This window comes from Moschus berezovskii, chromosome 21, assembly GCF_049115385.1.
Source record: "Moschus berezovskii isolate FMDL1 chromosome 21, NW_MosBer_1.0, whole genome shotgun sequence".
Taxonomy (NCBI): domain Eukaryota; kingdom Metazoa; phylum Chordata; class Mammalia; order Artiodactyla; family Moschidae; genus Moschus; species Moschus berezovskii.
The window spans coordinates 162,976-186,375 of record NC_142480.1 but is presented as its reverse complement, the minus strand read 5'-3'; the positions used below and the strand labels follow the sequence as shown (position 1 = coordinate 186,375).

Here is a 23,400-nt window from a genome sequence, read left to right as displayed (position 1 = left end):
GAAACTCCAATAATTTGGCCACCTCATGCGTTGAGTCTTTTCCTCACTGGAAAAGACTCTGATGCTGGGAAGGATTGGGGGTGGGAGGAGAAGGGGATGACAGAGAATGAGATGGCTGGATGGCATCACCAACTCGATGGACATGAGTTTGAGTGAACTCCGGGAATTAGTGATGGACAGGGAGGCCTGGTGTGCTGTGGTTCATGGGGTCGCAAAGGGTCGGACACCACTGAGTGACTGAACTGAACTGAAAATCTATTAAGTTTTTTTTTTTGTAATTAATTTATTTTTTATTGGAGGCAAATTATTTTACAATATTATATTGGTTGGTTTTGCCATATATTGACATGAATTCGCCCTGGGTTTACATAAGTTCCCCCTCCTGAACCCCCCTCCCACCTCCCTCCTCCCTTTATTGAAAATCTATTAAGTTTTATAAGTCACTAATCCTGGCCCCATGTCCATATTTGTTTTGAAATGAATCACAGTGAGTATCTTCTTAATAATGGAATCCTACTGATTCTCTGAAGTGAATCTACTTGGAAAAGATTCACCAGGATTCTCTGAGTTTCCTCAGGATTCTGACTGTTATGACCACTGGCAGAATAATTTTTCCTTTTTAAGAGATGCTCTGCCTTTGGTGCATAAAAGAATGTTCACACTCTCTTTTTACACACACACATTTTCCTTCTAATTCAGTGATTTTGTAAGTGGTAAGTAAAGAGTCATAAATCTAGAAAGTTCCCAGGGGAAACAAATGGAGAGGAAGTCCCAAATCGTTTGGGCAACCCAGCTCAGCCTCCACCTACACCTGCTGCTGGAGTTGAAACCCAGGGCTGGTGAGCCCTGAGCCTTCCCTGGTGTGTCCTGTGCTCCCCCTGCAGACCCGTCTCTCTCTCCTTGCAGGGTGGTTTGTGTCTGGGCTCAAGCTCACTTCCCCTCATTGTGGTCCCTGCAGAGTAATACTCCGCTGTGTCATGTATTATATGTGATCTTGATCTTGTGATGTGTGATATGCCTTTCCATCTGCGATATCTTCCATTGTTTTATCAGCTTCTACAGATTTCAGAGGTCAGGTCTTTTGCCTCGTTAGGTAGGTTTATTCCTGGCATTTTATTGTTTTTGTTGCTATGGTAAATAGGATTGTTTCCTTGATTTCTATTTCTGATCTTTCATTGTCAGTGTATAAGAATGCAAAGATCTGTGTATTAATTTATTTCCTGCAACTTTACCAAATTAATTGATGAGATCTAATAGTTTTCTGGTAGCATTTCTAGGATTTTGTACGTGTAGAATCATGTCATCAGCAAACAGTGACCATTTTGCTTCTTCTCCAATTTGGATTATTTAAAATTTCTTTTTCTTCTCCGATTGCCATGCCTAGGACTTCCAAGCTATGTTGGATAACAGTGGTGAGAGTGGACATCCTTGTCTTGTTCTTGATCTTACAGAAAGCACTTTCAGTTTTTCCCCATTTGGGATGATGTTGGTTGTGGGTCTGCTGTTATGATCTTTATTATATTTAGGTAGGTTCCCACTATGTTAACCTTCTGGAGAGTTTTATTTTTATCATAAATGGGTGTTGAGAAGTGAAGCTGCTCAGTTGTGTGAGTTTCTTTGCGATCCCATGGACTGTAACCTACCAGGCTCCTCCATCCATGGAATTTTCCAGGCAAGAGTACTGGAGTGGGTTGCCATTTCCTTCTCTAGGGGATCTTCCCTACTTGGGGATTGAACCCAGGTCTCCCACGTTGCAGGCAGATGCTTTACCCCCTGAGCCACCAGGAAAGTCCATGGGTATTGAATGGATGTTGAATGTTGTCAAAAGCCTTTTGTGTATCTCTTCAGATGATTATAAGATTTTTATTCTTAAATTTGTTGATGTGGTGTGTCACCCTGATTGATTTACAGACACTGAGAAATCCTTGACTTTCTAGGATGAGTCTGAATGATCATGATGTATGGTACTTCTAATGTGTTGTCGGATTCTTTTCGCCAGTATTTTGTTAAGGATCTTCTGTGTCTATGTTCATCAGGGATGTTGGCCTGTAATTTTCTGTTTTTTGATACCATTATCAGATTTTGATACCAGGATGGCATCTTGACAACTTTAAAGTGATATCCTCTTGTGCTTTAGATTTTCATTTTCCTGAGAGTTACTGACACCCATCATTTTCCAAATGCTTACCAACCATTTGTTTTTCTTCTTTAAAGACATGTCTATTTAAATTCTCTACCCAACTTATTTTTAATAAATAATTATTCTAGCTACCACTACTATTTCTTCGGAGTTCCTTATATTTTAAAGATATCAGCCCCTTATTAGACAAAAGGTTTACAAATTGTTTCTGCCACTTCACAGTTTGTATATTTACTCTATATTTTGTGTTCATGGCTGTGCAGCACTTTTTAGTCTCAGGTCTGTTCTTCTCCTATTTTTGCCTATACATTTCTCCTCATCTCTATAATATCTCTGAAAACCCAGCATCTTGTAGCTTCCCATATATTTTTCTAAGAGTTTTATAGATCCAGGTGTTACATTTGTATCTTTAATCCTTTTTGAGTTGATCTTTCTATATGATGTTGGAAAGGACTTAGTGATAACAACTACAGCAAGACATAAAAGGCATCCAAACTATAAAGGAAGAAATAAAATTTTCCTTGTTTGCAAACAAAATGATCTCATAAAAGAAACAAAGGATTCCTTATAAAAACTTTTAGGACTAGTAAATGCAATAAGTTACAGGATACATGCACTACTTATACGTGTCCCGATACACTCACTACAGTTTATCTTGAAATTGTGACAAGGAAACAACCTCAGTTTCTGTAGATGACAGGCAGCATTTATGAGGGTGTCTTAGGGAAAGTAGGAGACAGCAGAGGGTGGACAGAGTCAGGACTCTGTCACCTGGTTCCCGTCATCCATGTGGACTCTCGTGTTGAGGAAGAGAGACACGTCTGAGCTCACAGCCCAGGACTGCTTTCAGAGGCCACCCAGACGTGACCAGCAGGGCTGGGACAGGTTCCGTTTCTGGGCATGTGCTCCTACCTGCCTCTTGGGGAAAGAGGAGTCCAGTCTCCAGGCGGACTCCCTCCTCATCCACGAGAAGGAGGGCCTAACACAGAAGGGCCGTCCCTGGAGTTGGTGTCCACCCGAGTGGACGAGGGCCGAGAGGAGACCGTGCTGTGAGGACAGAGGTCCTGGGGGCTGCTCACAACCCCATGGGGTCACTCGCCTGCGCTGGTCTGGGGAAGGGCCCGCGAGGGGACGGTGTGCACACCTGAGGCCAGAGGGGGTGTTCTACTTGCGACCAGGGGCACGTCGACTGAAGGGGCTGGACGTCGGCGGGGTCCCAGCTGCAAACAGAGAGTGCTCTCACACGAGTGCTGCAGAAAGCGTGTGTGCACCAGAGCAGAATGGCCACAGCAGGCAATGTCCTGAGGACAGCTTGGAGCTGGGAGGGGAGGGAAATCCTTGTTTCCAAGGGAGACCCCTTCCCAGCCCCTCTGCACATGTCGCTGGTATAAGCTTCTATACAGGCGGGTCCTGAGTGCCCCCTGCAGCCCCTCCTGTCTCCCTACAGGAAGTTGTGTCTGGGCTCACACTGACTTCCCCTCACTGTGTCTCTTGCACAGTGATACACGGCCGTGTCCTCCGCTCAGGCTGTTCATTTGCAGACTCACTGTGCTCTTGGAGTTGTCTTTGGAGATGGTGAATCAGCCCTTCAGAGAGTCTGCAGAGTATGTGCTACCACCACCAGTATTAATATACAAGACCCACTCCAGCCCCTTCCCTGGAGCCTGGCGGACGCAGTGCATGCCATAGCTACTGAAGGTGAATCCAGAGGCTACACAGGAGAGTCTCAGAGACTCCCCCAGGCTCCACCAGCTGCACTCACACAGGACGCCTGAAAACACAGAGACGCTGTAGTAGGAGACTGTCACACACCCACGGATTCTCTCACTCACATCCACTCTCGTCCTCAGGGTCTCTAGTTCCCCATCGATTACCTTAAAATAGCACAAGTACAACCCAGCTCAGCACAAACCCCGTGGTGAGTGGTCTGCATTCAGTCCTGATCCCTGAATGAGAGAACCTGGGATCCTGGGTCTACTCTCCCAGAGCTGCAGGGTCACGGCTGGGCAGATTTCCATCAGCAGAGGGAGGATCCTATTTTCATGTTACTTTTCTCTGTAAGAAGTTGTGGCAGTGGATGGTCTCAGAAAGGGCAGTGCCTACATCAGCTGTGCGTGCTTGTATATTGTGGGGTCAATAATATTTGGGAAACTTAGTTTTTATTATGTGAAGTTTTCCAGGTGAACACGTGGAGACGATTTATTTCTATACAAGCAGTGTGCATGGGAATTATGCTCCCATGACAGCATTCAGGTAAATATTTGTATTCTCAGGTGACTTGGCATGATAAATGCACATTATCTATTGTGCTTTTTAATTTTTACATAAATGACATAATTTATGAAATGAGGTATCAGTTTGCCTGTACGATGCACACTTAAACCGCTAAGCCATGTAGGGAGACCATATGACGAAAGAACCTGACCAGCGTCAGCCTCCCTGTGTGAGACATGTCCAGACGGTGTGCGAACTGGGAGGAAGGTTAAACTAGAACTATTAGATCCGTGGACAACCAAGGGTGCTAACCCTCAGAGGTGAACTACCAGGTGCCCTGAATGGGGATGTCCCCACCCTCGCTGGGTCATCATTTCACGCTGCTTCTTCATTACCCTTGTGCTTGTCCCTGAAATACTCCTATTTTCCTGGAGAGAAAATGTAAGGGCCGAGGGTGGAGGTGTGACCAGAACTTTGGAGCGATAAATGCACAGCAATAAAAACACTCTGTTGTTCTTAACCCTCACATGAGACTAACCTCCATTCCCCTGCCAGTAAATACTTTAGTGTAATTAATTTGTGCAGTGCATTCATTAATATTAATGTGGATGAAGCTGCCACCACCATTTTCCCTTCAATGTGGAGGACAATAATGAATCTGGACAGTAAAGTTTAAGTGCTTTACTGAGAGATCTTATTTCTGGATAATCCTGAAGGCTGATCTGGATAAAAATACAAGGTTCTGGAAGTTCTATTTTGTTGCAATATGTGGAAATTTTCTTCTGTTCTCTATGTCTCAAGCTTTCTTGTTGGAAGAAGCATCCAACTGTTAAGATTTAACCCTTAAAGGGACAACAGGTCATTAAAAACAAAAAGATTGCAGTTTGCCAAATATACATGTGACATTCAGTGCATCTGATGTCAGAAAAGGGCTGTCTTTATATCAGATGGGCATCATCTTGCCCAAAGTTTCCCAAATGCCAAAACTAAATGTATAAATGCAGATTAACAACTGGGTGAATTTGCAAATATGGAATCCATGAATAGCAAGGATCTTTTCCTGTGGGACATTCTAGCATTGGAGTCTATAACACACAATCTGCAGAATTCAGAGTGTTTCTGGAGATTGACTGAAAGCAGGAGGGTATGTTTTTTCACTGAACATGCACAGAAACAACAACAAGTAATATTTAAAGATCTCCTGGGCCTTCTTGGGTCATTCACCAGTTTCAAGAACTTTGGACTCACATGAAAAATGATGGTAAGCCTCAGAGTTGTACTGAGCCTCTTTGAGAAGAAGAAAAATAAAGCAGAGAAAACACATAGTTCCTGAGTATTAGATCATATGTGTTTGTTGGTACATATTCCACACAGACATATATGTACACACGCACAGTTCAGTTCAGTTCAGTCACTCAGTTGTGTCTGACTCTTTGCGACCCCATGAATCGCAGCAGGTCAGGCCTCCCTGTCCATCACCAACTCCCGGAGTTTGCTCAAGCTCACGTCCATCGAGTCGGTGATGCCGTCCAGCCATCTCATTCTCTGTTGTCCCCTTCTCTTCCTGCCCCCAATCCCTCCCAGCATCAGAGTCTTTTCCAGTGAGTCAACCCTTCGCATGAGCTGGCCAAAGTATTGCAGTTTCATCTTTAGCATCAGTCCTTCCAATGAACACCCAGGACTGATCTCCTTTAGGATAGACTGGTTGGACCTCCTTGCAGTCCAAGGGACACACAACTATACTTAAAAGCAAAATACAAACTATGTATAGTTTTATGAAAGAAATATAAAGCACAATAATGAAAAATTAAGGACACAAAAGGGGTTTTCCAGGGAAGCAATGGGGTGGGAAGAGAAAAAATCACAGATTCTAACATTTCCCTCCCAGAACCCCCAGGGCACCTACTTCTGGGCTCAGTTCTGAATTTGGTGGGTCCTGAAATGGCAACCCACTCCAGTGTTCTTGCCTGGAGAATCCCAGGGACGGGGGAGCCTGGTGGGCTTCCATCTATGGGTTCACACAGAGTCGGACACGACTGAAGTGACTTAGCAGTAGCAGAGCGCCCCCTGGTGGTCACGGGCCTCATGCTGGGCGGTTTCTGTCTGGCCTCTCACTGACTTCCCCTCACTGTGTCTCTCGCACAGTAATACACGGCCGTGTCCTCAGCTGTCACGCTGCTCAGCGACAGGGAGACTTGGCTCTTGGAGGTGTCCCTGCTGATGCTGAGCCGGGATTTCAGGGCTGGGTTATAGTATGTGCTTCCACCACTGCTTATATCACCAACCCACTCCAGCGCCTTCCCTGGGGCCTGGCGGACCCAGCCTACAGCATTGCTGGTTAGTGAGAATCCAGAGACTGTGCAGGTGAGGGAGAGGGTCTGTGCGGGCTTCACCAGGCTGGGTCCCGACTCCTGCAGCTGCACCTGGGACAGGACCCCTGTGGACAGAGAGAAGCACGGTGACCCATGGGCTCAGATGCAGCCTCCCCACGTGCCATGTCTGATCCAGAGACACTCACCTCTGGGAGCTGACAGCACGAAGAGGAAGATCCACAGTGGGCTCATCTTCGCGCAGAGGAGAGGCACCACTCCCGGAAATCTCTTCAGGCCTCAGGAGAAAGCTGAATTTAAGCGAGCTGGTGCTCTGTTTCTGCCCTGTGACCTGAGTGGATATTTGCATACGGGAGGGACCTCTGCATACAAAGCAGAACGCAGTGAAAAGAGGTCCTGTCTATGGGGCTCGCCCTGTGAGGGAGGTGAGAACTGTGCCCTCAGAGAACTCAGCCCCCTCCTGGGGACCCCCTCCCCATGACAAGAAGACTGCTGAGAAATGAAATGATGATGGAGTGCTGGTCAGGAAAGAAGACGCTTTCAGGGAACAATGGCAGACTCACTGGAGGTGTTTACCTTTATGTATCAAATGCCCACCACACATTCAGGGACCACCCAGTTGTCTGACACAAAGTCTTATTTTTTTCTTATCTGATTAGCTTATCCTCATTTATTCATATTTAAACCTTGGAGAAAAATATACATGTAATAATCACATTGAATTCAAATGGAGTTTGGTACAATTTAATGTTTATCAGAATTCCCAAAGCATTTCTATTTCTCTTAGCTTGTGTGACTAGCTTTTCATCTGGAACTACTTAAATATTCTCCAGAGTCACTCTAGAGGTGGTTTGTCCACAGTAATTAAACACAGCATTAATTTTGTGGACAAAGCAGACATTTCTGCTGAGATGCTCATCTTCCCAGCATGGCTGACTTGCCCGGTGGCCTGTCCTGCGTTTCCCTGTGCACAGCTGAGTGTCTGCAGAACCTCGTGAACCTCAGGACCTCCTCCCTGAGGGTGGACACTGAGGACCCCAGGCCACTGAGGGCCGAGGACAGACAGCTCCTGGGAGCGCCTCAGTGCTCCGACGTGCTGGGCAGTGTCCTGGCCACTGTGCACAGGCTCCCTCCTCCTCCGAGTGCGTATTTCTTCCCCTCTGTGTCCCTGCCAGTGAGATGGGCGCTCAGGGAGCACAGTCTCCAGCACAGTGGTGAGAGGACACGCATGGTTCTTGGAGGGAAGCCTTCACAGTGAAGGGCGTGCAGAGAGTGAGGGTGGCACGGTCAGAGGAAAGCCCCACCTCAGGCAGCAGGTTCCCTTGAAAACCCACTGAGAGCAGCTCTCCCGAGTCCTGGGTCTCTGTGTCCTGGACTGAGCCTGAGGGCCTCTGAGTCAGCAGTGCTGCAGAGCAGAGCACAGCTCCCCCGTCTCCCTGTGGCCCTGAGGCTGTGGCCTCACACCTGCATTTCTGTCTGTGAGGATGTGTCCTGGGGATGGCGGCAGTCACAGCGTGTGTGGACTTGACAGCGTGTTTGCCGGGGGTGTGAGTGCTGTCATCAGGTCATCACTGGTGCTCTCTCTTCTGGAGCCAGCAAAGCCCAGTGTGCGTCCCCCGCCTGACTGACACCCTGTCCACGTGACCCTGGTCCTCTCCTCCCTGAGACATCACCCCTTCGGGTCTGGGGCAGGTCAGCTCTCCCTGAGCCCACAGGTCTTGCCTGTACTCTGACTGGGTTACAGCACGGTGAATATGGAGTACCCTTTCTAGTCAGGGTTTTGCTATTGCTGTTTTGCGCCAGGACCACTTCTGTGCCTGCTCCTGTTTCCTGCCACCTGATCTTGCTTTTGGGAGTGGGTTCACCTAACTGGGTCTGTGACCTTTGTGGGGGTAGGCCTCCAAGAGGTTTGAGGTTTGCTTGATACATGGCGTTGGGGAGACTCTGAGGAAGAGTACAGAATGGGGGGGCCTCTGGCGTCCGGGTCACTGCGCTGCTGGATGTGCCCTCATTTCTGGCTCAGCGCCTTCTTCCATCTCCAGAGCCAGTGGCGTCTTGTGTTGCATCACCCTAACGGGCATTTCTGTCTCAAGCTTCAGTTTCTAAGAACCCTGTAATTGCATTGGGCCTTCCTGAGGAATCCAGTAATCTTTTCCATCTCAAGGGACTGAAGGACTCTAGGCTGCATTCCCAAATCCATTGCAGTCTGTCTACTATGCGGTTTATTAAGACTATGCCATGAGAAGTGGAGTGCTGGAGTGCTGGAGGCCTTGAGAGTCCCTTGGACTGTAAACTAATCAATCCTAAAGGAGATCAGCCCTGAATGTTCATTGGATGGACTGATGCTGAAGTTCCAATACTTTGGTCACCTGATGTGAAGAGCTGACTCCTTGGAAAAGACCCTGATGCTGGGGAAGATTAGGGGCAGGAGAAGTGAGTGACACCTCGGATAAGATGGTAGGATAGCATCACTGACCCAATGGACATGAATTTGTTCAAACTCTGGGAGGGAGTGAAGGAAAGCTGATGGGATACTGTCCATGGAGTAACAAAGTGTCAGACATGACTAAACAACCGAACAACATTCGCAGCAGGATCCAAAGAAGACTCCAACATCACCCAATAAGTGAGCAACGAGCCGCTGGTGTCTCCTCTGGCTGATTGACTCAGTGCTCTGAAAACGAGTTTAAGTGTGTTTATCTTGACACAGAGGCCCAGTTCCATCCAACCACTTGCAGCAGCCAGTGCCAGACACCTCACACTAAACAACCAGCAAGGCAGGAACACAGACTCATCACCTGACAGGCCGCCTAAGGTTGTATGGACTGCAGTACACCCCGAAACACCGCCCTGATATGGGCCTGCCCATCAGAGGGAAAGGACCTGCTCTGCCCACCGAGCACAGGCAACAGTCCTGTCCACAAGAAAGCCCACACAGGCCCCGGGACAAACATTACCCACCAGGGGGCACAGCTGAAACGAGAGGGACTAAGACCCTGCAGCCTGCGTTAAGCACAGGGAGTCAGAGAAATGAGGTGACAGAGGACTATATTGCAGACGAGGGAAGAGAGAAAAATCCACAAGGCCAAATCAGTGCAGAGGAAACAGGCACTCTACCCGAAAAGAATTCAAAGGAGTAATAGGAAAGACTGTCCAAGATCATGGAAATAGAATGGAAGCACAGATCCAGAAGACACAAGAAATATTTAACAAGGACCTAGGAGAAACAAAGAATTAGTGATGAGCAACAGAATAAGCAAAATGAAAAAGACACGAGAAGAAATCAATAACAAAAAACTGAGGCATAAGAGGGAAGAAGTGTGCTGGAAGACGGAAAGGTGGAAACAGCTGCCACAGAGAAGAACAAAGCAGGAGCAAAATGAGAATAAATGAGGACAGTCTCAGAGACCTCTGGGGCAACGTTACGGGCACCAGCGTTTGAATTAGTGGGATCCCAGCAGAATAGAGACAGAAAGGATCTGAGAAAACACGTGAACAGAGTATATGCGGAAATTTCCTCAGCGGGAAAGGAAAGAGCCAACCAAGCCCAGAAAGCAGAGTGCCGTCCAGGGTAAAGCTCAGGGGAGACACACCAAGACATGTATTAACCAAACTACAAAAGTTAAATGCATTGACATGAACTAGCCGCAGGTGTACATGTGTTTCCCCATCCTGAACCCCGCTCCCGCCTCTCTCCCCATCATGTCAAAGTATGGCAAAATCGACCACAATACTGCAAAGTAATTAGCCTCCAATTAAAATAAATTAATTAAAAAATTTAAATACAAAGAAATGTATCAAAAGCAGCAAGAGAACAGCAACAAATAACATACAAGGGAGTCCTCATAACCACATCAGCTCACTTTCAGCTAAAACTCAGCAGGCCCGAAGGGAGTGGCAGGACACGTTGAAAGTGACTAAAGGGAAGAACTTACCACTTAGATTACTCTGCTCAGCAAGGATATCATTCTCATTCAACAGAGGAATCAAACGCTTCACAGATGAGAAAACACCAAGAGGATTCCACATCACAAACCAGCTTTAAAGGAAACACTAAGAAACTTCTCTAGGAAGGAGACACAAGAAAAGAAAAAGATCCACAAAAACAAACTGAAATGGGGCTTCCCTGGAGGCTCAGTTATAAAGAATCCTGACAATGCAAGAGACAGGGGTTTGATCCCTGATCTGGGAAGGTCCCACTTGCCACGGAGCTACAAAGCGTGTATGCCACAACTACTGAGCCCATATGTGGAAACGGCTGAAGCCCATCCACCCTAGAGCCAGTGCTCCACAGCAAGAGAAGACACCCCACTGAGAAGCCCGCAAGCCCGCACATCACCGCTGGGAGTAATGCCTGATTGCAACGACTAGAGCAAAACCTGCATAGCAGTGAAGGTCAGCACAGCCAAAACTAAACAAATGTACACAATTATTAAAAACTAACTAAATAAAAGTTGGATCTTCTTAAAAAATGAAACAAATAAGAAAATGGAAACAGGAACATACACATCGATAATTACCTTAAATGTAAATAGATTAAATGCTCCAACCAAAAGACACAAACTGCTGAATGGATTTTTTAAAAACTGACCCTTATATATGCTGTCTGCAAGAGATGCACTTAAGATCTGGGGACACATAAAGACTGAAAATGACGGGGTGGAAAAAGATCTATTATGCAAATAGAAATAAAAAAAAACCTAAAGTGGCCGTACTCCCATCAGACCAAATAGACTTTAAAGTAAAGACCATTGCAAGAGAAAAGGAAGGACACTGCATATTGATCAAGAGATCAACCCAAAGACAAAATATAACAATTATAAACATTTATGTACCAAACAAAGGAGCGCCTCACACTCCAGGATGTCTGGCTCTGGGTGAGAGATCACACCATCATGGTTATCCGGGTCATGAAAATCTTTTTGGTTTAGCTCTTCTGTGTATTCTTGCCACCTCTTCTTAATGTCTTCTGTTCCCGTTCAGGCCATAACACGTCTGTCTTTTCCTGTGCCGATCTCGCGTGAAGTGTTTGCTTCAGTTCAGTTCAGTCGCTCAGTCGTGTCTGACCCTTTGTGACCCACAGACTGAAGCACACCAGGCTTCCCTGTCCATCAGCTACTTCCGGAGCTTGTCCATCGCATCAGCGATGCCATCCAACAACCTCATCTTCTGTCATTGCCTTCTCCTCTCGTCTTCAATCTCTCCCAGCATCAGGGTCTTTTCCAATGAGTCACTTCTTTGCATCAGGTGGCCAAAGCATTGGAGTTTCAGCTTCACCATCAGTCCTTCCAATGTATATTCAAGACTGATTTTCTTTAGGATTGACCGGTTAAATCTCTTTGCATTTCAAGGGACTCTCAAGAGTCTTCTCCAACACCACAGTTTAAAATAATCAATGCTTTGGTGCTCAGATTTCTTTATAGTCCAAATCTCCCATCCATATAGTACTGGAAAAAACATAGCTTTGCATAGATGGATGTTTTCTGGCAAAGTAACGTCTCTGCTTTTTAATATGCTGTCTAGGTTGGTCATAGCTTTTGTTCCAAGGAGCAAACTTCTTTTAATTTCACGGCTGCAGTCACCGTCTGCAGTGATTTTGGAGCCCCCCAAAATACGGTCTCTCACTTTCCATTATTTCCCCATCTATTTGCCATGAAGTGACGGGACCGGATGCCATGACCTTAGTTTTCTGAATGTTGAGTTTTAAGCCAACTTTTTCACTCTCCTCTTTCACTTTCATCAAGAGGCTCTTTACTTCTTCTTCTCTTTCTGCCGTAAGGCTGTTATCATCTGCATATCTGAGGTTATGGATATTTCTGCTGGCAATCTTGATTCCAGCTTGTGCTTCATCCAGTCCAGCATGATGTACTCTGCATATAAGTTAAACCAGCAGGATGACGATATACAGCCTTGATGTACTCCTTTCCCAAATTGGAACCAGTCTGTTGTTCCATGTGCAGTTCTACCTGTTGCTTCTTGACCTGCATACAGGTTTCTCAGGAGGCAGGTTAGGTGGTCTTGTATTACCATCTTTTTAAGAATTTTCCAGTTTGTTGTGATCCACCCAGTCAAAGGCTTTGGAGTTTTCAATAAGCAAAACGAGATGTTTCTCTGGAAATTTCTTGCTTTTTCGATGATCCAGCGGATATTGGCAATTTGATCTCTGGTTCCTCTGCCTTTTCTAAACCCAGTTTGAACATCTGGAGTTTCATGGTTCACGTACTGTTGAAGCCTGGCTTGGAAAATTTTGAGCATTACTTTGCTAGCGTGTGAGATGAGTGAAATTCTGTGGGTAGTTTGAACATTATTTGGCATTGCCTTTCTTTGGGATTCGAAGGAAAACATTCTTTCCAAACACTTTTCCAAGAATGAAAAGTAGTCTTGCCTGGAAAATCCCATGGAGAGAGGACCCTGGTGGGCTACAGTGCTGAGGTCGCAAAGAGTTGGACATGACTGATCAATTTCACGTTCTTTCTTTTCTTTCTTTCTTTGGGATTGGAATGAAAACAGACCTTTTCCAGCCCTGTGGCTACTGCTGACTTTTCCAGATTTGCTGGCTAATTGAATGCAGCACTTTTACAGTATCATCTTGGTACCTCTAGTTTTCTTGAAGAAATCGCTAGTCTTTCCCATTCTATTGTTTTCCTCTACTTTTTTTAACCTTGGTTTTGGGGGACAAATAGGTATGCCGTGTATACCATGTGACATGCCAGGCTGGGTGAATCAAACCTGGAGTCAACATGACTGGCAGAAATACCGACAAACTCAGACGTGCAGATGACACCGCCCCAGTGGCGAGTGGGAAGAGGAGTAAAGCGCCTCTTGATGAGGGGCAGATAGGAGAGTGGAAAAGCTGGCCTAATCCTCAGCCTCCAAAGCTAAGATCATGACATCCAGTCTCACCACTTCATGGCAAATAGATGGAGGGAAAATGAAAATGGTGAGAGACTTTACTTTCTGGGCCCCAGGGTCACTGCCAATGGTGACTGCAGCCAAGAAATTAAAAGATGCTTGCTCCTTGGAAGAGAAGCTTATAAACTGGACAGCATATTAAAAATCAGAGATATCACTTTTCTGACAAACGTCACATGACCATACAGTTCAAGTTATGTCTCTTCCTGCTGTCACGTACGGATGTGAGGGCTGGACCACAAAGAAGACTGAGTGCCCAAGGACGGACGCCTCCAACTGTGGTTCCGGAGAAGACTCTTGAGAGTCCTTTGGACAGCCAGGAGGTCAAACCAGTAAGTCCTACAGGAAATCAACCGTGAATGTTGACTGGCAGGACTGATGCTGAAACTGGAGCTCCAATACTTTGGCCACCTGAGGCAAGGAGTCGACTTATTGGAAAAGATGCCAATAAGCTGAGAAAGGCTGAGTGCAAGAGGGGAAGTGGATAACAGGATGAGATGGTTGGATGGCATTATTGACTCAATGGACATGAGTCTCAGCAAACTCCCTGAGATTGTGAAGGTCAGGTACCCCTGACTTGCTGCAATACATTGGGTGGTATAGAGTCGGACACGTCTGAGCGACTGAACTGAACTGAACCAGCTGAAGAAGTTAGAAAAAAGAAAACAAACAACACCCGGAGTCAGCAGAAGGAAAGAAATTACAGATCACAAAGAAGGAGTGAGCAAAATTAAGACAAACACACACACAAAAACAATGAAAATGATCAGTGAAACCAAGAACTGTTTTGCTTTTTCCTCTGAAAATGAACAGAAACGTTAAGTCTAAAGCCAGGCTTACAAACGAGATAGTTGGAGGCATTCAAATTAAAAAATAAAAAACGAAATAAAAGAGGAGGCATACTTGCTGATACCTGTGGTCAAAAATGACATGAGATTATTTCAAAAAAATTTTATAAGAATAAATTGGACAATCTAGGAGAAATGAACAAAATCCTACAATGATATATCCTGCTAAGATTGAATCAGGGTGAAACAAACAACTTGAGCAGACTGATCGCTTGCTGTTACATTGAATTTTTAATGATAGTTGGAAAAAAGAACACAAACTCTGAGAAGTAGTCTGTCATGGAACAGACAACGTCACTAGGGAATTCTATGAAACATAAAAAGAAGAACTAATAGTTCTCTTTCTCAACCCCAAAAATGTGAGAGGATGGAACAGTCTGAAATGCATTCTATGAGGTCATCATTTTCCTGATACTGAAATCAAAGAAGGGTACTATAAAACTATTGGAAAATATCTCGGATCAATTTAAATGCTAAAATGCTCCACAAAATATTGAAAAAACAAAATTCAACAATGTATAGAAATGATCATACACCATAATCAATTGTTATTTATTTGAGGGTCCCAGGGAAGTTTTGATATCCACAATCATCCAATAAGATACAACACAATAACAAAGGATGGATGTCGAAAAGGTGTTTGCCAAATTCAACATCCATTCATGATAAACCTCTCATCAAAGTGGACATAGAGGAGGCATCAGTTCAGTTCAGTTCAGTCGCTCAGTCGTGTCCGACTCTTTGCAACCCCATGAATTGCAGCACATCAGACCTCCCTGTCCATCACCAACTCCCGGAGTTCACTCAAACTCATGTCCATCAAGTCGGTGATGCCATCCAGCCATCTCATTCTCTGTCGTCCCCTTCTCCTCCTGCCCCCAATCCCTCCCACCATCAAAGTCTTTTCCAATGAGTCAACTCTTCACATGAGGTGGCCAAAGTATTGGAGTTTCAGCTTTAGCATCAGTCCTTCCAAAGAACACCCAGGACTGATCTCCTTTAGAATGGACTGGTTGGATCTCCTTGCAGTCCAAGGGACTCTCAAGAGTCTTCTCCAGCACCACAGTTCAAAAGCATCAATTCTTCGGTGATCAGCTTTCTTCACAGTCCAACTCTCACATCCATACATGACCACGGGAAAAACCATAGCCTTGACTGGATGGACTTTTTTTGGCAAAGTAATGTCTCTGCTTTTTAATAAGCTTTCTAGGTTGATCATAACTTTCCTTCCAAGGAGTAAGCATCTTTTAATTTCATGGCTGCAATCACCATCTGCAGTGATTTTGGAACCCAGAGAAAGAAAGTCTGACACTGTTTCCACTGTTTCCCCATCTGTTTCCCATGAAGTGATGGGACCAGATGCCATGACCTTAGTCGTCTGAATGTTGAGCTTTAAGCCAACTTTTTCACTCTCCTCTTTCACTTTCATCAAGAGGCTTTTCAGTTCCTCTTCACTTTCTGCCATAAGGGTGGTGTCATCTACATATCTGAGGTTATTGATATTTCTCCCGGCAATCTGGATTCCAGTTTGTGCTTCAACCAGCCCAGCATTTCTCATGATGTACTCTGCATATAAGTTAAATAAGCAGGGTAACAATACACAGCTTTGACCTACTCCTTTTCCTCTTTGGAACCAGTCTGTTGTTCCATGTCCAGTTCTAACTGATGCTTCTCAACATATTAAAGCCATCTATGACAAAACCACAGCTACTCTCATGCTCAATGGCAAAAAGGAGAAATTATTTCCTCTAAAATCAGAAGCAAGGCAAGATTGCCCATTCTTGCCACTTCTACTTAACATAGTACTGATGGTTTTAGTTACAGCAGTCAGAAAAAATAAATAAACAAAAGGAATCCAAATTGGAAGGGAAGAAAGAAAATAGTTGCTATTGGCATGTGGCATGATACTTTATATAGAAAAATCCTAAAGCCACCGCCAAAGATTCGGGACACAATCTAGACACATACAGAAATATATTGCATTTCTATACACTAATAATAAAATATCAGAAATAGAAAATTAGAAAACTCCTTTAACATGGACTCAAGGGGGAGGTGTCCCCTTCTCCTCCCGCCTTCAATCTTTCCCAGCATCAGGGTCTTTTCCAGGGAGTCAGTTCTTCACATCAGGTGGTCAAAGTATTGGAGCTTCAGCTTCAGCATCAGTCCTTCCAATGAATATTCAGGACTGATTTCTTTTAGGATGGACTGCAGTCCAAGAGACTCTCCTTGCAGTCCAAGAGACTCTCCAGAGTCTTATCCAACAGGGAGGTACAGAGGCGGGGCCGGTCAGGAAGGTGTGGCTCTGGGGGGTGGTGGGAAGCCCAGGGAGCACCTCCTCCCGGGTGGGCCCAACCTTCCGCCAAAGAGCCCCTCCGAGCAGGTCCAGGGCTCTCGGGCTCACTCGTCGGTCACTGTCATCAGTCCCGCTCTTTGATACTTGCCGCTGGGTCCAGGCTTCTTTGGTTCTTCCCCAGAGACAGGGGGAGGTATCTTCTGCTGCTGCTGCTGCTGCTGCTAAGTCACTTCAGTCGTGTCCGACTCTGTGTGACCCCATAGATGGAAGCCCACCAGGCTTCCCCATCCCTGGGATTCTCCAGGCAAGAACACTGGAGTGGGTTGCCATTTCCTTCTCCAATGTGTGAAAGTGAAAAGTGAAAGTGAAGTCGCTCAGTCGTGTCGGACACTTAGCGACCCCACGGACTGCAGCCCACCAGGCTCCTCCATCCATGGGATTTTCTAGGCAAGAGTACTGGAGTGGCTTGCCACTGTCTTCTCCGAGGTACCTTCTAGTAGACTCTATTTCTGCTTTCAGTTTCAGATTCGACTAATACCAAATGAGTGCTTTTCCACTGGGCTGCTTCAGGTCAAGAAACACGACAAGACTGCCTCTGCGTCCTCTCCCTCCTCCCAAAGCCCTGGATGAACCTGAAGCCTCTGACTTTGCTCAGTGGGACTTTGCAAGGGCTGATCCACAGCAGCCCGCTTTCTCCAGCTTCTCCTCCCACATGGGGGAAGAACCGGCTGGAAGGAGAAGAGCCTGGTCTCAGGGCTCGGGTGGAGGAGCGACCTCTCGCCACGGGGTGCTGTCTCTGGTCTACTTGCTTCCTCCGGTGCAGGAGGGAGCAGGTGGCAAAGAGGCTTTGTCAAGGTTCTGAGCAGGTGCCCTGGAGCTGGACGCACCGAAACACAGGCTCTCTGCCAGCCCTGATCAGGAGAAGGGGGAGCAGCCCTGCCCCTGGACAGGGTAGGGGGCACCTCTTCTGCATGCACTGGGCTCTGCAGGCAGGGGTCGGTGGGAGGTGGGAGGACCCTGGGGCGGTTGGGAGGATCTTTATACATGAGTGCTGGCAGTGCGTCTCCCAAGTAGACCCAGTGGTCCCTGGGCTCCCTCTTCCTGGAGCCATTGTGGGGCCCAGAGAGTGTTTCCAAAACCTTCCATCTCTGAGTTTTAGAACCCAGTTTGAGTTTGAGGAGTTTAAAGCCTGTACCCAAGAACTGTGGAAAATGAGGAGAGCCCACCTAGATTCTAGCCCTGAGTCTGCAGAGCCCAGAGGCCATGGGCACCAGGCTGGCCTCCCAGGGGTTGTCCTTACGGGTCCAGTCACACCCAGCACTTGGGCACACTCACTCTTGCACACACGCGCATGACGTTCACCTCAGAAAAAGCCAGAGGTCACCCAAGGGTGAGAAATGGCTGTCTGGGTCTCTGCTCTGTCCCGAGGCTGGACGTGGAAGGCACCCACCCTGCCCAGCTGCCAGAGGACAGTGGGGTTACCACACGTGGCAGACCACCCCATGAGCCCCCCACCCTGCGTGAGTAGTCCTCGACTACCCTGAGCCCAGTTTGGGTTTGGCAAAAGAGAAGGTACCTGGGAGATGAGGAAAACCTGAGTGTTGGAGAAAACCCAAATAAAGTTGTCCCTAGAGGGGTTGTTAACACCAGGACCAGCAACTTTGGGTCAAGACCCAGTTGCTGACTCAGGTCTCTCCTGACCAGTCTCAGGCTCAGTTTGGGCTCTTAGGAATACAAAATATTAGAAGACACCTATGGATGGTTTTCAAGATTTATTTCAGAGTGCTGGTCAGCGGCCTATCGAGGGACCTGGTGTGAGAATGCTGACCCTCCTGATACCTGCCCCCACCCCTGTCTGCTGCAGACTTCAGCTTTGCTGTCTTATCACCGATTCCTTCTCAGAAGTTCCTCCTACCTCCCCTGCAGCTGTGCAGGGGTCCGGAGGCTGGTTTACACAGGATGCTCTGTCTCTTCCTTAATTTTGCTGATATGGACAGTTTTTACATTTGTGGCCACGCCAAAGAGGACTGCAGCTATCAGGGCGTACAGGCGAGCGAACACCAGTCTCATGTAGACGAGAACTGTTTTGTCAGGCTCTACCGATCGAAATCGTCTTGGAGGGGGTCCGCTGTCTTCACTCCCTCCATCACCCCTGTTTTTGCAAAGTGGAGGTGCCCAGCCCACGTGGCAATGGCAGTGGCTTTTACTGTTGCAGACTCCTCTGAAGCTGCATTTATGAGGTAAACACGTATAATTTATTGCACTCACAGAAATGTTACAGTAGGTGTTCAAACAGTAGATTCCGGGAGCACAGAGGGCACCATTTTTCACTTGGCCATAATCAACTGTTCCTTGCCCACGGTGTAGGTCCAGCCCAAAACACAAGGCCTCTGACTTATGACTTTGATGAAATCCAACGTGTTCCTGCAGTGGAGGGAGAAAAGTGACATTGGTGCACTGCAGCCTTCCACAAAACTTATCCGTCAGCGAACAAGGTGAAAAGCGGAAAGACTTAAGCCTTTTTCTACAGAATCCAAATCGGTTGGCTTCTCTGTTTATATCATAGCATTCATCTGGAGCATTCAAAGCCCCTCTACCGAAGATCTCTTTGCAATGCACACTGCGGTCAGTGCAAGTTCCATTAAAGCAGTACCCCTCTTCACCACATGGGGTTCCATCTTGCATGAAGACGTCCTTAGGGCAGGCCTTGTTTACCCCACGGCAGTACTCAGGAAGGTCACACACACCCCGGATGGGCCTGCAGAGCGTCCCGGGCTTGGAGAATGTGCAGTTCGTGCAGCATGTTTCTGTGTCACAGATGCTGGAAGCAGTCAAAGAACAGAGGTTGGTACAGCACTGGTTGTTATAGCACTCCTTGAAGGTGCCGCAGTCGCATTGCTCCCTATTTTCCACTTCTTTGTTTCCACAAAATTCATATGTCAACGACCTGTTGTAAAACTCCAGCGTGGGGTGAAACATACAAGAGCTGCGATCAGCCATGACGACATGTTGTAGGTGCATATAGGAGCAGTTACTCCAAGCATCTGTCAGTGACTGGTAGCCATACATAATGCAGGTGGTCCTTCTCTGGCAAACACATGGTTCCTTGTCGTAATAAAGACCAATACTTCTGCCAATTAGAAAGCACACATAGAGAGCCACCGTTAGGATATTTTTCCCCGAAATAGCAATTGGCTCCAAACTACCTGAGCTGCAGAAAGTATATAGAGATGGAATAAATGCACCATCAGGTGGTTCAAATGTACTAAAGATTACGCATGTATGTGGTGTAAGAACAGGAAATATTCTTCTTGAATAGAACCGAAAATATGGACTTCTTGATCTGAGAGAGCCACCGTGAACTGGGTCCATAACATCATAAATGTGTAGGGCGATAATATAAAACCTTGTCTCAAGACCACGATAAACTCCATCAATGATATTGCCCACATCCACCATGTATTGAACAGTTTTTGACACATTCATAAACACATTGTAAAATGCGTTCATAGACTGACATAAGCCTTTTATAAAGGCTTGATGGAACATATACAACTTACTAGACATCCTGGGGGCTGTGGTGATGTTTGCTGGAGACAGCAGAGGGTCCCTTTCCTCCTCATACACCGGTCTGTGCATCGGTCCGATTGCGTGGGCATCTGCCACCATCTGAGAAACAGTGTGCTCAAACTTTCGAGAATGCTTGAGGGGGCTGATTTCGTAGGTAAGGTCATCCAGCTTCATGTAACCCTGGAGACCCCCATAGCACGTGCTTATGGAGACCATGGAGAAAGGGATCTCCTCCAGGTAGCCAAAGTAGTAACAGTCTTCAGGGATGAAGGGATGGCCCGTCTGCAGGACTCCTTGGTCATCCTGAGTCATCATCAGGTATCCAGGCCAAAAGAGCCTCTTGCGCCGCATGTGGATAACGTGCCTCTGTCCCCCAAAGCGCAGGCTGTAGGAGAGCCAGCCCAGCGTCTGGGCGCCCTTGCCTTGCTGCAGCTCCTTCCTGGGGATCACCACCTCCATGGAGACGTAGCGCCACGAGGGACGGTCCGGAGAGCACTGGACAGGGCCCAGCACTGCCCAGAGCCCGAGCAGCCAGAGGGCTGCCCTCAGGGTGACCCAGCCCTCCGCCAGCATGGGGACGTTGCTCAGGGATGTCCGCCAGTGAGGACAGAGGAGCGGAGGACCTGCAGAGAAGCCAGGTCTGAGCCGCGGGCCGAGGCCACTGCCGTCTGAGGAGACACTGACAGAGCGCAAAGGGTGCCAGTGCCCAGCCCTGCGCGGGTCATCTGCAGGGGCTGAGTCACAGCCACAGGGCGGGGCCCTGGGTGAGCCTGGTCATCAGTCCAGCGGGGGCTGACCGGGGCAGGGGGAGGGGAGCAGAGGCCTGTCTCCACTCCACACGTCCAGCCCTTCTTCCAGCGGTCTGCACGCCCAGTGTGCACCCGCAGTGCGGCTCACGGCCCCCGCTCTGCCCGCTGGGGCTGCCAGGCCCCCTCCTGCACAGTCCTCTTTTCCTCCCTGTGAGCATCACTTCCTTCTGCTTTGGCGATCGGAGCCAGACACTGCTCACGTCGCTTAACATTCACAGGTGCTGAAAATGTTTCAGAAGTTCATAATTGCATGTGTCTCACCCTGGTTAGCAGGTGGGTCACTTGCAAACCGTGTGTTCCTCTTGGTTTCCGCTTGGAAGCTTCGTTTAGGTCCCCTGAGGAGCAGGCTCCCCACTCTCCTCTGGGACACTCTCTGTGATTCTTGCTGACCCCGGCTGGTGAGACCAGAAACCAGGCCTGACTGCGAGCCCCCGGCTTCCCTTCTTGTCCTTCTGTGCGGCTCTTTCCCGGCAGGGGATGGTTTTCACCTGTGGCTCTGTGGACCCAGGGGGCCTGCTGGTACCCAAGGGGAACAAGGAAGTAGTTTGGGCATTTTTATACAACTTTCTAGCCATCCACAGAGGACAGAAACTCACTCACAGGCAGAATAAAAGCAAGATTTTGCTTTCGCGTCTGTAATATGAGAACTCTGTATCCACAGAGGGTGCCCTCTGCTGCATTTTGCTTGTTGGGTTGTTCCGCTTTTTGCCTTCTTGTCTTGGCAGAGAACATGTCTAACTCAGGTCGGTTCTGGTTCCTTCCCTTTCACGTCTGCGTTCTGTGGCCTTGACTGCAAGCTGCTCGCTACGGGGAGGTGGCCCACGGTGTATGGAGTGGCTGTTTCCTGAACCCTGCCCCCTTGCCCAAGTGTCAGCTCATAGGAAAACTTGACCAAGCCCCGCTGGGCGTGGCTGCAGGGGATGAGAACCTGAGCCCTCCGTGCAAATCTGGCTGGAAGCAGGAAGTGTCTGCAGCAGCCTGTGGCCTTTAGTGCTGGATCACTCGACCGCCTCGCCTCCCGGACTCTGCACCATCAGAGGAGCTGAGTCAGACCCCAGGTCAGGTGGTTCGGGAGGACTCTCGGTCCTCTGCTCTGTCCGCTGGCTCTGCCTGTGAGGCCGCGACGCGCGGCCCCGACTCCCGGCCCTCGGCGGATCGGCCTGCCGTGAGGTGAGCCTAGCGGAAGTAGCATGGGCGCTGGGATGCTCCGCAGCCCTGCCCCTTTCCTCTTGGCTCCTGGGGGAGTTACAGACTCCTTCAGGTCCCCTTTGCCTGAGGTCAGAGGGAGGACTTCCTGCAGGCGGGAAAGGTGTTTGCTTTTACCTGCTGGATACTGTAGAGGGCGGAGCACTGCATCTGCCTTCAGGCCTGTGCAGCAGCGGCTGTTGTGGGGGAGGCGCATGCCAGGGACGACGTCATCTGTCACCTGCTCACAGGAAGGTCCGTCTCTGATTTCTGGGCCTGGTGTTCTTGGTTGCAGGGACACAGGATGAGGATTGTGCGAGCTCTGGCAGCCTGTGTGCTCCTGGGAAGTTCTGTAATGATAACTGGGGCAACGGTGCTTTGGCAGCCCTGCGGTATTCCGAGTCCCTGAGACGTGCAATTGGAGACGAGTTGGCAACGGGAAAGAGGCTGCCGATGCCATGGAGCCTGGCTCCTACTGTCCACGGTTTCTCCATCTTCCCAAATCCGGACGGCCCCTCATGTTCAGGATAAGGCCCAGAGCCTACTGTCCTGTGGTTTCTCCATCTCCCCCATCTGGAGGGCCCTCCGTGCTGAGGATCAGCCCCGGAGACAGCATGAGAAGACAGGGGTCTCAGGAAGTTCCCTCGGCTTGGATGGGAGGTGCCCAGCCACTGTTTCCACCCTTCTGTGCCGACACCCTGTCTTCTTCAGAGTGTGGGAGGACACCTGCTGACCAACACTCTCCGCCAGGGGTAAAGGCAGCTCTCGAGTGGCGTGTGACAAGGATCAGTATCCAGTCTGGCTGCATTCAGCAGCCCAGTTGGCTCCATGGGTCTCCTCCTGAGTGTGGGCTGGGGAGGAAACAGGCACCACCTTAGAAGGAGACAAACATCACATGCCCACAGGTGGCAGGAGAGCCAGCAAAGGCCAGGGACCCCTGGGGTTTCTGAAGGGGCCCACCGCAGGGCAGCCCCTAAGCCAGACCTGCTGTTACCATACATAGGGTCCCCTTCCCTCTGGCAGCGTGGGCCCCGCAGTAAGGGTGGGGACCTCAGGGCTTGGTGTGGAGAGCACGTGGAGCATGCACATGTGGCCA

General features: G+C 48.2%; 1 protein-coding gene and 1 gene segment (V, D, J or C); both read right to left on the bottom strand.

Moving 5' to 3' along the window:
* Nucleotides 1–6,450: 6,450 nt before the first annotated feature.
* LOC129550735 (immunoglobulin heavy variable 4-38-2-like) lies at nt 6,451–7,025 on the bottom strand. The segment is given in 2 exon segments: nt 6,451–6,791; nt 6,873–7,025. Coding segments are annotated over 2 exon segments (372 nt in total).
* An 11,850-nt stretch (nt 7,026–18,875) lies between these two features.
* On the bottom strand, nt 18,876–21,783 carry LOC148774456 (disintegrin and metalloproteinase domain-containing protein 20-like). The gene is made up of 2 exons (XM_088829766.1): nt 20,301–21,783; nt 18,876–19,164 (listed from the first exon to the last, which is right to left on the bottom strand). The coding sequence occupies exons 1-2, from the start codon at nt 20,881–20,883 to the stop codon at nt 19,136–19,138; spliced, it is 612 nt and encodes a 203-aa protein (XP_088685892.1). The 5' UTR covers nt 20,884–21,783; the 3' UTR covers nt 18,876–19,135.
* Nucleotides 21,784–23,400: the final 1,617 nt, after the last annotated feature.

Excerpts from the sequence above, each read along its gene's own strand:
- LOC148774456 (XM_088829766.1), bottom strand. The coding sequence starts at position 20,883 with ATGCTGGCGGAGGGCTGGGTCACCCTGAGGGCAGCCCTCTGGCTGCTC. Across the intron at positions 19,165-20,300 it reads CACAGCCCCCAGGATGTCTA|GAACACGTTGGATTTCATCA; the intron begins GTAAGTTGTATA and ends CCTCCACTGCAG.